General features: G+C 40.9%; 1 protein-coding gene across 1 annotated transcript; it reads right to left on the reverse strand.

Annotated features, from left to right (window-relative positions):
- Positions 1-10879: 10879 nt before the first annotated feature.
- On the reverse strand, positions 10880-14045 carry LOC115228647 (ATP-dependent RNA helicase DDX18-like). The gene is given in 8 exon segments (XM_036498989.1): positions 10880-11026; positions 11124-11417; positions 11458-11613; positions 11616-12139; positions 12192-12306; positions 12339-12532; positions 12565-12665; positions 13984-14045. Coding segments are annotated over 8 exon segments (1593 nt in total).
- Between the last annotated feature and the right edge of the window lie 1116 nt (positions 14046-15161).

Genomic DNA, 15161 nt, shown 5'->3' on the forward strand with positions numbered 1-15161 from the left:
TTGTGTAATGTTAGAAGTTATTGTTGACAACTGTATTCTCATATCAGCATTGAGTTTATCTTGTATTGATTGCAGTGAAACCTCTCTAATTTGCCACCTCTATGATTTGCCACTCTCCTTTTTTACAGAAAAATTGAAATTCTGTAAATTCAAAAAACCAGAAAATTCAATAAATTTAATTATTCTATATATTCATACAACCAAACTTTGTGATGATTTCAAAAGAATTCAATTTATGGTTAATAAATATAGATATGAAGTTAAAAAGAAAAATATTATTGATTTTACCACCTTCCTTTTTTGCCACTATTTTGGTTGGTCCCGTTGGTGGCAATAAATAAAGAATTGACTGCATATTGAAAATTCTGACTTGTATAAGTAAGTCGTTGGGAAAGGTCTTTCAGAGACATCTGGATATTTTGAGATGTATGCTTTCCATAAATTAAAAAAATTTGTCTTTATCAATCGTCTTGAATTGTATTTTTATGTCAAATCAAAAAATAATAATATTCAATTGATGTACTTGACCCACTTGGAGACCATCTCCGTCGTCCAACAGCACAGTGCTCAACACACGTTCCCCACACACATTCATTTCTATCCACGGAATCGCTGGCAGGATCATCAGGGGACTTGTCCGACCCACCGAGGCCATGAAATTGGCCGGAAAGTGGAATCCTTGTTCATAATTGTACGAATGGGCTGTAAATGTGATGTTCGTGGCCTTCAGTTGGCACACAATTTTGTCCAGCCATGTGATTAGTTGCTTAGGAATTGTGGGTCAGTCTCCATCAACACTTTGGCTATGCTTCGCTTTAGTTGTGGTAGAGGGGGTCTTTTGTGCTCGACATGTTCTATATAAACAATGATCGTACTACCTTAATCTACTATGTGGTTTGTTAGACCTGTATAAAAAACAATCAAAGACTGGTCTCATTTGCATTGTGACATTGGTGGTGAAAAGATAACCCATTTGCCAGGCTCCGCTTAAACAACTCCAATCGTGAGAGTAAAACATACTTCCAACGTAAGACGGGTTTATAAATCAGGAATGCACGTGCCATTTCAATGTCGTTGATGTGGTACAGTCCGGCAGCCAATGAAGGGGGGTCACCAAATATGCAAATCTTGGATTAAAACACAAACTAACTGCGTGTTAATGACTGAGCATAGTTGTCTATAAAACTCGTATTTTATTGATTAACCACTATTCCGAACATGCCTATTTGTTAGTCTACATTTGGAGTGCCTATATATTGAGAATATTAAACACAACAATACATTGACTGGCCTAATTCAGTGACAGTCCATTAGCCTGTGGGGAGTTGAATATATGCTACTCGCCCTCCCAGTCCCACCACGACTAACCACTGTACGGACCGTGCACTCACAATCCTCTCATTCAACCTCTTCTTGACGACCACTTGGAGGTTGGAGATATTAAATATCTGAATGTACAACACAACTCGAATCTGTTCCTCCGCGCACACAAACTGTCCCCCACAGATATGTCTACAATAAGTGAGACAACTGAATGGTCTTGACGAAAACACTCCCTCGACTGGTATATGTACATCTTTCCCCCACCCACAATGTCGGATACCCACCTTCCACCTTCCCATTACTAGGCAACCCCTCCTCCGCGAAGTACACAACATCACCCACTTGTCCTGGGTCTAGCGAGAGTTTGTCTGGGGAGTGTCTGTCCGACAACGCTTGAGGGTTTCTCTGAGGGACTTGACCATGCTCAACTGCCGTTTATTACTGCGGAGTTTGTGCATGTCTATCACGTCACCCACAGGAATGACACTGAGGGTGGAGTGGGAGTAGACTGCCTGCGTGTGTCGACCACCACACATCCCTGTCGTGTGGCCACCACCAGTCTGATTATACACTACTCGCCCTCATTGAGTGACACACCCACGAAAAAGGGTGCTCTTGGTATATTCTACAGTTGGACTTTCCCACATTCATTCATTTGGTTTATGCCCTTCAATATCTCGTCCTCGTGCAAAATATGCAACCCCGTCAGCAACAGATCCCCGATGCCTTGATGGAGTGGAATGTGTATACGTGAGAATCTCCCTCAGTCCCGTCATATATTCCATAGACAGTGAGTCGAGGACCACAAACGTCGTGATTTTGGACACGTGGATGCAGTTCAAGTACTCGAGGGACACACTCCGGGACATCCAAACCGAACATTTCCTCACGTGTAACCACAAGAAAGTCCTCTCCTGTTGTGAATAAGACGATGACGAGGGAGAGACGAGTGGATGACCGTCCCCTCATCTGTCCGCGGTTTATAAAATGTGACAGACTGCCCTCACAATTCGGTCACCAATCCACACAAGTATATTTACTGATTTCCCTGCCTGTCTTTCCTTCTATCCACGTCCCATTGTCCCGTCCACACGCCCTTTCCTCCCTTCAAAGTGGCAGCCGTGTCCTTTCAAGGCAATGACCAACTCCTGGGTAGCCATATTGCTGTGATGAATTTGCCAGTCCTGTATGGTGAGGCACACCATTCAGACTGAGTGAGCAGAGACAAGCTGTCGGATGTCAATTGGTAAAAAAGAATGTGCTGATTAATGACTATTATTTTTCCATGCAAAGTGTATGTTTGCACAAACTTGTCACTCAATTAAGCCAATTCAGCGAACTTGGCCGGGGACTGACCAGGAGAGTGGGTAGGAGGCATCTCCATATTTTTAATTGATCTGAAAATGTACATTGCCTAAAATAAAATTTTATAAATATATTTTGTGATTAACTAGAAGTGTTTTTTAATTGTAATTTACTAAAAATATATTTAGTAGTGGTAATATTATAATTATCATAAACTTAAAATATTTTTGAATTTAATATCCCCAATTCCCGGGAGCCATTTTACCCCTTCTCAATTCCTCAAATCCTTATCTGCTTTCCGAAGCGAATCATTCATCCCAGTAAGGATTCCAAAATCGGCCAGACCCACTGTGGCCAAGTCCCTCGCAGCCTTGATCGACCAGGCGCTGGCTTCCAGCGCTCCTGACCCTTGGTTCAAGCTGTTCTCTTTCTTTCCCGTTTGCCTCAATTCTTCTCCCATGCGCTCATGCGCTGCTAATCACGTTTCTTCTGCCCAGCGGATTAAGGACCGTTGTACATCTTACGTCCACTCAGAGTTCAACTCTGATTGGCTGTCTGTCTCTCTTACGCCCCCTTGTAAGGAGGCACCCTCAAAACGGCCCGGTCTCGCAGAATTGCGCTTTTCCCGGGCAGTCCGAAGCAAACTCCTCCAGGGCGATATCTCTGGAGCAGTGCGCGCAATTTCATCCAACTCCTCTGTGGCTCCTCGGTGTGATGCTGTCCTGAATCAACTCCGCAGCAAACACCCCCAAGCTCCCACCGACCTCCGTGCAACACCGACGTTAGTTTCGGCTCCGTCCAACCCGATAACCTCGTCTGAGGTTTCGGCCGCTCTCGGGTCTTTTGCGCCCAGTAGCAGCGGCGGGATAGACGGTGTAAAGCCCATCCACCTACGCGATCTCCTGAGCCCATTGACCCACGAATCCGGAAAAGACCTGCTATCTTCTGTCACTCGTCTTTGTTCGCACATTGTCTCGGGCGAGATTCCAACCGTCGCCAGAGATCTTCTTTTCTCTGCTGGCCTCATTGCCCTGTCGAAAGCCGATGGTGGCGTGAGGCCCATTGCGGTCGGTAACGTTTTCAGGAGACTCTCGGCCAAGATAATGTCCCGCAGGGTGGTTCCCCCCCTGAGTCTGGAGTTTCTCCCTTTCCAGTACGGTGTCGGCGTCCAAGGTGCCTGCGAAATTCTCGCGCACGGCACTCGCCAACTTGTCCAGTCAAAGCCAGAAGACTGCAAGTTCATCGTGAAGCTGGACGTCAGCAACGCATTCAACTGCGTCCGCCGGGACCATCTGCTCGAAGTGGTCTCGGCACGTTGCCCCGTTCTCTTCCCAATTGTAAAGCTGGCATACTCTGCCCCAAGCTGCCTTCTGATCCATGATCAGATCATCATGTCAGAATGCGGCATTCAGCAGGGTGACCCACTGGGCCCATTGCTGTTTGCCCTCTCTGTTGACCACATTGCACGGAACCTTTCTTCCACTGTTAACTTCTGGTACCTGGACGACGTGACGATTGGTGGACCTACAGAGGTCGTTATGGAAGACGTTAAGAGAATCACTTCCGGTTTCTCCAAGATCGGACTATCTCTTAACGGCGAAAAATGCGAACTCGTAAACATTTCTCTTGCCCCCGCCGCTCTCCGCAACACATTCTCCTCTCTCAGCAGCCTGATCGTTGGGTTAAGGCTAACGCCCACCAGCGATCTAGTTATCTTGGGCTCTCCAATTTCCGCTGTTGGCATAGAAAATGCCTTATCGTCTAAATGGGACGAAATTAAACTACTCACTGATCGGATCCGTGGGCTTGGCTCGCATCTTGCGTTTTTCTTGTTGAAGAACTTTCTTTTCGTCCCCAGACTGACCTATATTCTCCGTTCCTCCCCGTGTTTCGCTGCCACAGACTCATTATCCAGAATCGATAATCTTGTCCACCAATCGCTAACATTCCACCTCAATTTGAGGTTCACTGGTGACGGTTTTACCCGTGCCAGTTTACCAACTCGCTTCGGGGGGATCGGGATCCGCCCTTGTGCGGACCTGGCCCTACCCTGCTATCTCTCATCCATGTCGGCTTCCAGGAATTCCGTTTGCTCAGTTCTACTTCCCTCTCTCGAACTTAATGAGCTCTCGGAATTCTCATCTGCATGCCGTACGTGGTGCTCACTCGACCTTGATTTTCCCACGATCCCTTCAGTTCAAAGGGGCTGGGACGAAATTCTCTGCTTGAACACATTACGAAAACTTCGCTCCAAGTCGGACCAACTCCAGCTGGCCACCCTTAACTGCGCCTGTCAGCCGCACACGGGTGACTGGCTCAAAGCTCTCCCCACTCCTAGTACGGGGTTACTACTGGACGACGAATCCTTGCGGATTGGGATCAGCTTACGATTGGGTTTGGACATCTGCCAGCCCCACCCTTGCCGGTGCGGGTCCTCAATTTCGTCAAACGGCTTGCACGCCTTGTCGTGTAAGAAGAGTGCCGGGAGAATTCCCCGTCACACTCATCTGAATGACGTTGTGAGGAGGGCTCTAGAGTCGGCTGGTTTCCCTTCCACCCTAGAGCCAGTCGGCCTTTCCCGGAGCGACGGCAAGCGTCCCGACGGGATGACGACCTTTCCTTTTAGGGAAGGCAAGTCCCTGGTTTGGGATGCCACGTGTGTCGACTCTTTTTCGGCGACAATGCTTCCCAGGACTGTCGCAAACCCGGGTTCCGCCAGTGCGCTGGCTGAAGAGACAAAGATGACGAAATACCGGTGTATTTCGGACGCTTTTGAGTTTGCCCCCCTCGCCTTCGAAACCTCTGGAATCGTCGGAAAGGCTGCGACTCAACTCCTCACCGCCATTGGTAGAAAAATCTCCACAAAAACAAACGACCGGAGGGAGACGAGCTGGCTGTTCCAGCGAATCTCGGTTGCTGTGCTCCGCGGAAACTGCCACTCAATACGCAGCGCGCATCGTTAAGCTGACCCTCAGGCCCTCGACAATTCCCTTAGCCACCCAATTGCTTACTTTTTTTATTATAGGATTTTTATTAGAGCGTACTATCGCAAGGGATATCCTCTCGAAAAACCATCTCGATTCGCGGGCGTCGCCTGTGATAGCAGACATGCGGGACCCGATCTCCTGAACGAAGCTGATTGCCTTACTGCCCAAGGAACCGGAAGTCTCAATTTGAAATTTATAATTAACAAATTGATTTTTTCATTTAATAAAATAAATAAACTAGTTGGTGATGGTCACGTTTACGGACAATGGTGAGCGATTCAGGATCAAATCGAGGACGTACGACAACCAATACTACAAATTTTGTTCCATACGACTGAGAGAAGCAAAAGTGAGATACATTCGAGCACGTATTCCACAATATGACTGACAGCCATATATGCCCCTCTACCCGTCCGGAATCTGTGCAGTGTAATCCCCGACGAGGAGTGCGTGGTGTTGGGCTGTGTCTACAAGGAGAGCAATCGACTCATCCTGGAAGACCACGACCAGCGAATTGTGCTGAGGGGCATCACCCCTGACAGTCTCCCTACAGGCGTATGCATTGCCGTACGGGGGAAGGAAGGGTCGTCCACCCCTGGGATATTAGACGTGGAGGACTACCAGTACATCACTCCTCCTTTCAAGACCTCCCCCCTCCAATTCCAGTTGATGGAGGCTGACAAGTGACTGCCCATTTGGATTGGTTAGGTCTATTTTGTTCATTTCGGACTTGGGAATTGGGGAGAGTGGACTGAGTGGGTCACTGGAGAGTGTTTTTGGAGTATTGGGGGGGCTGATTGGAGGGGAGGAGACACGGCAGTCATTTTGCAGACATATCCAGGCTGTGGTGATAGCCGGGAACACTCTGAGTGCTGATTTGTTAGCAGACTGTAAGGCTCATAAGGCGGTGGAAATATTGGACGAGTGTTTGTGGCAAATATGTGTATAAATAAATGGTGACCCCACAGAGAGTGCTACCCGTTGTGGTCATCCCAGGCATCCACGACATTGTCAATATAATGCTACCTCAGTCCCCATCAAGCCACATTTCCTTCCAAAGAGTGCTCAGTCGGCCAATCTCCACCTTGTGTCCAACCCGGCCGACTTTAGTCTGAATGATATGCAGTACATGGCAGTCATATTCCAGGCTGATCTGATGGCACAGGTCGACCGGGGGGAACTCGACTGTCTTGAATTGCTTGTTCGAAGTTATCCCCACTACTCCCTCCCGTCCTACCCGGGGGAGGGGGAAGACCCTTTTATTATTCGCGAATGTCCCCACGTCTTATTTGGGGGAGGTGCCACTCGCCAGACTGGTCATCGGAGGGTTGAATGTATTCTGGCTGTTTGGAGTTGTAGGCTGTGATCTGCTTGCCATCCCTTCTTTTTCACACACGCGTAGGGCTCTTTTATACACCCCTGCATCCAATTCGGTGACTTTTGTTGATTTGTCCTGATCTTTTGACTGGTTATCTTATGTTTGACTTATCTCATTTCCTTTTGATAGCTCATATCGTCTAATTCAATTTTAAGGATCGACTCGGCCGATTATTTCGCGGAGGTTTGATAGGATATAGCACGGACAGGAGCGTAGTGTGAATATGTTAGCTGCTCTTCTGCAAGAATAAAGCGTAGAGTGATTTGAGACGAAGGAGGTGATTTCAAAAGAATTCAATTTATGGTTGATAAATATAGATGTAAAGTTAAAAAGAAAAATATTATTGATTTTACCACCTTCCTTTTTTGCCATTATTTTGGTCGGTCCGGTTGGTGGCAATAAATAAAGGGTTGACTGTATATTGAAAACTCTGACTCGTATAAATACGTTGTTGGGAAAGGTAATAGTGTAGATATTTTGAGATGTATGCTTTTCATAAATTAAAAAGTTTCGCGTAAATGGAAACCAAATATGCAATTTGTTGTAGCCAAAGATTTTCTTCTAAATTGGAAAATTTTAATTTTTGAACACACAAGCTCTTTGCGCAATTCAAACGAACGTTGGAATACCCTTCCAATTGACAACCATCTTGATTATGACAAAGTATCAATGTAATGATTCATCGCACAATATTTTGAATATACGAGATATCTTTTTAACATAAATAATTATCTTTAAGTATCTTCCGAAACTTGACCAAATTAAAATGAAATATTTTTCAACACTAAAGCATGGCGATGAAGGATGCAATGACTACAAATAAATTTTGAGCCATTTGATTTATCCTTGGTACAACTCAGGGTAATTTATAACCAAATTCCCGGAACACCAAAGTTTCCCAGAACCATCTCTTTCCTTGTTTAATTTCACTGCCCTTTTCCTTGATTTAAGATCTATGGAAACTAATCTATAATCCTTTCCTCTCCTTACTCATATATGATCGACCAGAATATCTGCAAAACTATATAAGACTGATTAATTATATTTTAACTAAAATTAAATTCTTTAAAAATAATAAAACATATTATTTAGATTGTTGTGAGCAATTTTGACCTATTTTTAACATAAAATGGACTTTGGTACTTATTTTAGAGGAGTTGGTTTGAAAGGAGCAATTTTATTGGTATTTTTAAGATATTTTCACTATTTTTAGTTCCCACCAATATTTTTTACAAATCTAGGATTCTGGCAACTTCGCCGTCTAAAATGGAAATTAAAACTAATCGACGACTTGGAAAATAAAATAAATTCCCCTCCGATTGACCTCAAACTGCCGTAAATGTCCTAATTCAAAAATAGTGTTGACATTCCCGAACAAGAGTATACTCACTACAGACTGAATGGTAAATTCCTCAATGAAAAGGAGGTTTACATTCATCCTCGGTTGTTGGATTAGATTGATATTATAGTCATCTTGTTGTTGATCACAATTATCAAGAAAATTGTCGAATTGGCTCACTTTTGGTTACTCCGTTTGAGTTAAATGACGATTCGGGGTATTTTTGGGTTTTATTTTAGAAATATTGTGCTTATCAACAGAGGTTGGGTTTCGAATGCAGCTCGTAATGATTTGTCGTACAACAAAGTTAATATAATTTTAAGAATTTATTCTCAAAATAAAAAAAATTATTTAAGAAATTAATTTAATTAATTTTTTAATAAATTTTATTATAGGTTGAAGGGAACTGTACAATTTTTGCAAGACTTAGAAAGTCTGAAAAAGTTTAAATATTTATTACATTTTAGCTTCCAACTTTGTCTTTCCAGAATTGCGAAAATGGATCTCTTTCTTTTAAGGACGTCGACGTTCTTTCAAAGTACTCGGGCACGCTGCCAATTTTATTCGATATATCTGAGAGTTACTTTATTTTTGTTTATGTTCTTAGATTTTGGTTCTTGTGAAGAGCCGAGGGGTGGGCAAACTGTATTTTTCTTTAAAAATGATCATTTTTCTTATGCAATTACTTGGTATGCCGGTTGTTTCATATTTATAGGTTTTCTCTGGCATTTATTACTTCTTTGATGTGTTTGTGGAACCTCTGTGGCCCATTTATCAAGAGAGCTCGGCATTCTCCAAAGTTTAGGGGTATGTCGTATAAAAAGTAACAAAAAAATTTAATTGATTTTCTTTTTTCAATAATTTTATTCAGTTTTAGTTTTTTTTATGTCGTTTGGAAAAGGGGTTATTAGATTTTGGTCTTGTAAAAAGCCGAGGAGTGGCCAAACAGTATTTTTCTTTACTATTATTATTTAACCCCGGGAACACAGAAAAGAGGAATAGTAATTGTCTAATTAAGTGATCCCGGTGTCAGTGCGTCTCCTTTTATCTCTTCCTTGTCTCTAATTCTTAATCAACGTCCAAAAGGGGGATGGTTTTTTTCAAATTTCCTAACACATTTTCCATAGGCGAGTTACTCCTCTTCAAGGGGACCTTCGGTAGATCTTGCCATCGTTAGGAAGATGTGCTATCTTTCTGTAAGATGGTCCATTAATTTTTTGACGTTGAGTGTATTTCTCAATTCCGAAGTAGGCGTCATTTTATCACGTTTCAGTAAAATCCGTAAGCACTGGTTCTGTACGATTTCCAGTTTGTTTTGTGCGGATATTGACAATGGCGTGATCCACGACGCAATATTTTTCTTAAAAATGATCATTTCTTTTTTTTCTTTAATACTTTTCGTTGGAATGACGAGATAAGTTTTTGTAATGAAATACAAAATTTTAGAGTGATCACATTGAAAGTATGCACCAAGACTGATATGAAAATAACCCGATCCAGAATCCGTTTTTAGTTTTCGGTTTTTATAGTACAGGGTATGTTGTTTAAGCTTGAAGGTTTGTGGATACATGAACAACTGGTTATTTTTTTGACCTCCTGTCAACGTCGAAATAAAATATTTTGATTGTCACAAATTTATTTATTCGCCCACAAGCTACACGTCATAGTGGCAACCGGACACAAACAAAAGTCAGAACTAACTAATTCAAACGAAGACAGGGAAAGAATTGTTTGTGTCGATCAACATACACCTCCAAATTCTTCATTACAGATTTTCGTATCCAAAGGGAGGTGGGGAAATTTTGGTATGCCCAGCTCCTATTTGACAGCGTTCTTATGTCGCTGACCGCAACTCATTTTTTTCTAAAAGGTTTTTGAATAATAAAGATTTTTCATTGGTAATGTGATCAAGGAAAGTAGGAAAACACAGACTACAACAACTAGCTCACAGCAAAACCAAAGGCTCGTAGGTGACTAAGATTTTGCTTGCGGTGACTAAGATTTGTTATTAAGCTTAGAAACATCAGACCGATATAAAAAGTCCCTTGAATGCGAAATCGAGCAGCATCGAAATTTTATTTTTCGGTCAATCAAGTAAAAATGATTCTTAGAATCTCTTGACAACAATCGATAAATTAGATTAATTTGATTGTCTTTTATTTCCAATTTTGATTACATTATTGAATGATATCACATACCAACACAAATTCTTTAAACATCTTTCAAAAAAAGGAAACTTTTTGCGACATGCGGAATCCACTTTTAAACTCAATTATTTGATGGGATTAATAAAAATAATAATTAGATAAAGTTTATTTTATGATATTTAGCAATCCGAGAGACGACTCCAGGGAACAGTTGAACATCAATCAACAATAAATAAATTCGTAATTAAGAAAAAAATCAGTAAATTGTAATTATAATAAAGAGGTAATATTTAGATTCTGCCTTAAATGTACATTTACGGTCTGATAGTATTTTTTATGAACACAAGACTAATTCGATTATTTACTTTTATTCATTTAATTTTAATTCGAAATAAAGAAATCATTGGCGGATAGCCAGGGAATTATCTTTGAATATACCCAGAGAAACTCCCTCGACCAGATACTGGTGCTCGGATAGGTTGTCGGGAATTTTTATATAAGTGGCTCGACGTGTCAGTTCACGATATGAGCCCCTGTATTCAAATCGCTTCGAATCAAAGTGAAAAGGTGACATTAGCATACTTTTCAGTGATAAAAATTTTAACAAAATAAAAAATTGATTTCAAAATGTGTTAGGAATGTACGAATTTTTTAGTAGGCTTAACTTTCTTGTAAATTTTAGCTTTTTTGGCGACCTTCATATGTTTGGGACGACTTTTAATGGACACGGGAACATCTACAAATAAAAACATAACAAAACCCAAATCAATATATGGCGGATTATTAAAACAAAACGACTGGGCCACTTGTTGCAAATCCAACTTATCAATATTAAAAACATTTCTCAGACTGTGAGACACATACGACCTGACACACGACTTGTATGCCTCCCTGGCAGACATGTGCAAATAATGATTCGTTTCCACCAACCGTTCCAACTACAATCAACACACATACTACCTGATCCTGTATTTTTACCAACTTACTGTCCGCAAATTCAAATTCCTCCAACTTTACACGTGCCTCACGTAGATAGTGGATAAATGAAACTTCATCAGGTCTAAGCACAAGAAGTGCCTGACCAATCCCTGCCTCACCACGTGCAGTCCTCCCCGCCCGATGAATGTAATCCTGTCCATAATCAACTGATAATCAACACTTGGATCATCCGGCGGGTCGTACTGAATGACCCAATCAACTGCTGGAATATCCAGTCCACGAGCAGCAACATCAGTACAAAGCAAAATCCCCTTCGAAGCCTCTCCAAACTGAAAAAATGTTTTTGTTCTTTTCGTCTGTTTTTGCTTCCCCTGTCAAATACAGACAATATTCCCAACATGAATAGCCAGGACTGCCAGATCGATGTAATTTAAAAGTTCTGCATAGAACTTAACCGCCATACAAGAGGACATAAAAACCATCACTTTTTTGTTTCGATTTTTCTTAAGAAAAGTAAGGAGAAGTAAAAATTTCTTTTCTGAAGAAATTATGACATATCCCTGAATAAGGCAACTCAATACTTGCTGGAGTGAAGACACCGTCGCCTCCACTTCTCCGTCATCCACTCCCACATAACGCGGAGAGTCATTCAAAGATATTTTGGCAAGGTCTTCGGTTTTTGCGTTCATTGTAGCCGAGAACAACATCGTTTGTCTTTTCTCTAATGAGAATAAACACACAAAAAACAAAAAAACTACACAACAAATACTCACTTGGAAGAAGAGCGACAATTTTTTTAATTTCTTGTTCAAAACCAATTTCAAGAATACGATCAGCCTCGTCAATTACCAGACATTGCAGATTCTTCACAATAAAGTCATTCGAATGCTACAAATATACAAAAAATGTCATCAAAAAACCTCCAAATGGTCCAAAAGTCGACCAGGCGTGGCCACAACAATGTTGGCTCCAGAAGCCAGTTTCTTCTTCTCTTCCATTCGGTTAGTTCCTCCAATAACGAGGGCACATGTGAGGTTATTATCAGTGACCAGTTCACTTAGGACTTTGAAAGTTTGAATGGATAACTCTCTTGTGGGGGAAATGATGACACAACCCGTTCCTTTGGCTTGAATCACGTTATTTTACCATTTCGGGGCTTGAATTGGAGTTTTGTTAGGTTTTCGACCACTGGGATTAGGAAGGCTAATGTTTTCCCGCTTCCTGTCTTTGCAGACGCCATTAGGTCGCTTAGTGGGTTATTTTATTATAAATACTTTCCATTGAGAAGGTAAGGAATGGACTCTGCCTGGATTTTTGTCATTTTTTGATAATTCATTTTTTTGATGAAATTGAGTGTTTTGTTGGAAATTGAATCTTTAAGAGATTCAAAAGATAAATCTGATAATATTCGTGACATTCTGAAAGCAATATTCTCTAGAATATATTGTTTAATAAAAATATCAAAAATAATTAATTAAAGGAAGATACTCACATAACAAAACTTAAAAAGAAAACACGTGGAAAATATTCACTTTTTATTAGATTTAAAAATATTTATTAATTAATAAAATAATTCCCATTAATTTATAATCATTAGAACATTAATATACTAATATTAATTAATGTTTTAGCTGATTTTCCTATGACGTCATTACATGATTGATTGTGAATCACATAAGAAAATGAAGAAAATTTTCCCGCCTCTGACTTTATGGACACATTCGATGGAGTGAAATAATTATTACTGATTGAATAATATTGTTTCCAGGCAACCAAAGTCACTGATTGAATGACCAAGTCAAAAGATCTTTATTCTACGAGAGTAAAAGTAAGTGGGTGGTGACATAAACACAGTTGGCGGTGACCCCAGTCTTCCCCGAAGTGACATTCAGCTCATTGAGAGACGCACTGGCGTCAGTTATCTCAGAAAAACAAGTAAAATGCAAAAAATAAAACTTAGACCCTTCATTTGAAAGAGGAGGAATACAACCTGGGGGAATGGGCGGACAGGCTGTTGAAGAAAAGGGGACTCATCAAAAAAGTAAAAAATAGAAATAATTGTAGAAAAAAGGACACCGACTGAGTGGAGAAGAGGCAGTGGAGTACTTTGCTAATTGTGCACATAAACGTGAATTTGACTGGATTTATTTGAGGAATGTGTCCAATTACTATGATTTGGTGGAATCAGACACGGTAATTTGTTTTAATATTTTTAGTTGGCACACAATCAGTTTATTATCGGCTACTTTGGTGTCCTCCAAGTCGACAAAGAAGGAGTTACCCAATTCACCAGTCTATCCCAGTGGCGGACTGAACTTACCCGATTTAATATTATTTCACAAATCAAATTCTTCAAGACTTTTCTCATATGGAAAATTCTAAAAAAGTAGGTTTATTGAACTAGTGGAAGGTGGAAAGCAAATGTGAGTGGAATGAGTGTTATTTCGAGTGCACTTACCCTGCGACATCACTCTTTTATTGTCCAACATATTCTCCAATTTGCACATCACACTCAGACTGTTCTACCCACTACATTTGTTACTCCAAATCATCTATTTAAAACACTTTCCAATATGTCTATTAGTGCTAGATTTACTCATCTCAACAAGTCTAGTCATTTCACTCATTTTAGACTCAAATCGGAACTTTTGGAAAAATTTAAGAAACATTTGAAAATCCTAACTGGTAGACAAGTGGCAAAAATGAATATTTTACTCAACCAATTTCTGGTCTGGGGACTATTCCAGTTATTGAATGATATGTCTCTTTACTCTCCGACTATTCTTATGAATGTTAGTACTTCCTTTACTCTCGACCACCACGTCCTGGAGAGTATAACTAATGCAATCAGAGATATTTTCAACATTTCTCCCCCATTGCTTCACAAGACAACCACAAATGGACAGTTGATTGATGACCTTTGCCAGCATTTGTAATAAGTAATGTATTCTACTTATAGTTTTCACAAGTCTTGTTTTCCAGAATTCACTCCTAATGCCTGGGAGACTGCATTCTCTCCTATTTTGGAGTCATTTCGAGAACTACAAAACAATCTGGACAGCCACGTTAGTTTATTGCTGTAATTTAGGAATGGTGCAATTTATTTAAATGGGTTGATCAAAGAATCATAGAATTGGACGGAAAAATTATATTCCGCCACAATAACATGGCCATTGACCTCACATTTGCCTACAACGACTGCCTCTCTTTTTATAAAACATTAGTGGTACTGTCATATGATTTTTGTAGTCTGATTGCATGACTGAAATGCCCGAGTTGAAAGAAGTGGAAGAAGCACCTGAAATATGTTTAGTGGAATCAGTGAAGGACCCACTGGAGAATATAAGCAGAGTATTTCCTATTGTAGCAGTCAGCAGATTATTAGGGAATTAAATGACAAGTCTGAAGTGACTAAAGAAGACATCGAACAGTTCTTATCTCAACTCTCTAAAATGTGGAGTCCATTTCTGATAAAGGAGACACTGGATGAGTCGACGATGGCAATCTATCAAGTCCTAAAGGACAGAATGATTGAAATAAAGGACGAAAGTGTGAGAGAACAATGGGAGCTGATCGACAGCAAATTGTGTTTATTATTTCCAGTGAAGACTGGAGAATTAGTGCCGAATTGTGAACAACTTTGTGCTTCCCTGGGAATGCGAGTGGTGAGTGTGGGTGGAGAGGAATGGAGAGTGGTGGTACTGCGCAATGCAGCTGAATTATCAGCCTCAATAAATGTACTC

The sequence above is a fragment of the Octopus sinensis genome, unplaced genomic scaffold, assembly GCF_006345805.1.
Source record: "Octopus sinensis unplaced genomic scaffold, ASM634580v1 Contig10850, whole genome shotgun sequence".
Classification (NCBI taxonomy): domain Eukaryota; kingdom Metazoa; phylum Mollusca; class Cephalopoda; order Octopoda; family Octopodidae; genus Octopus; species Octopus sinensis.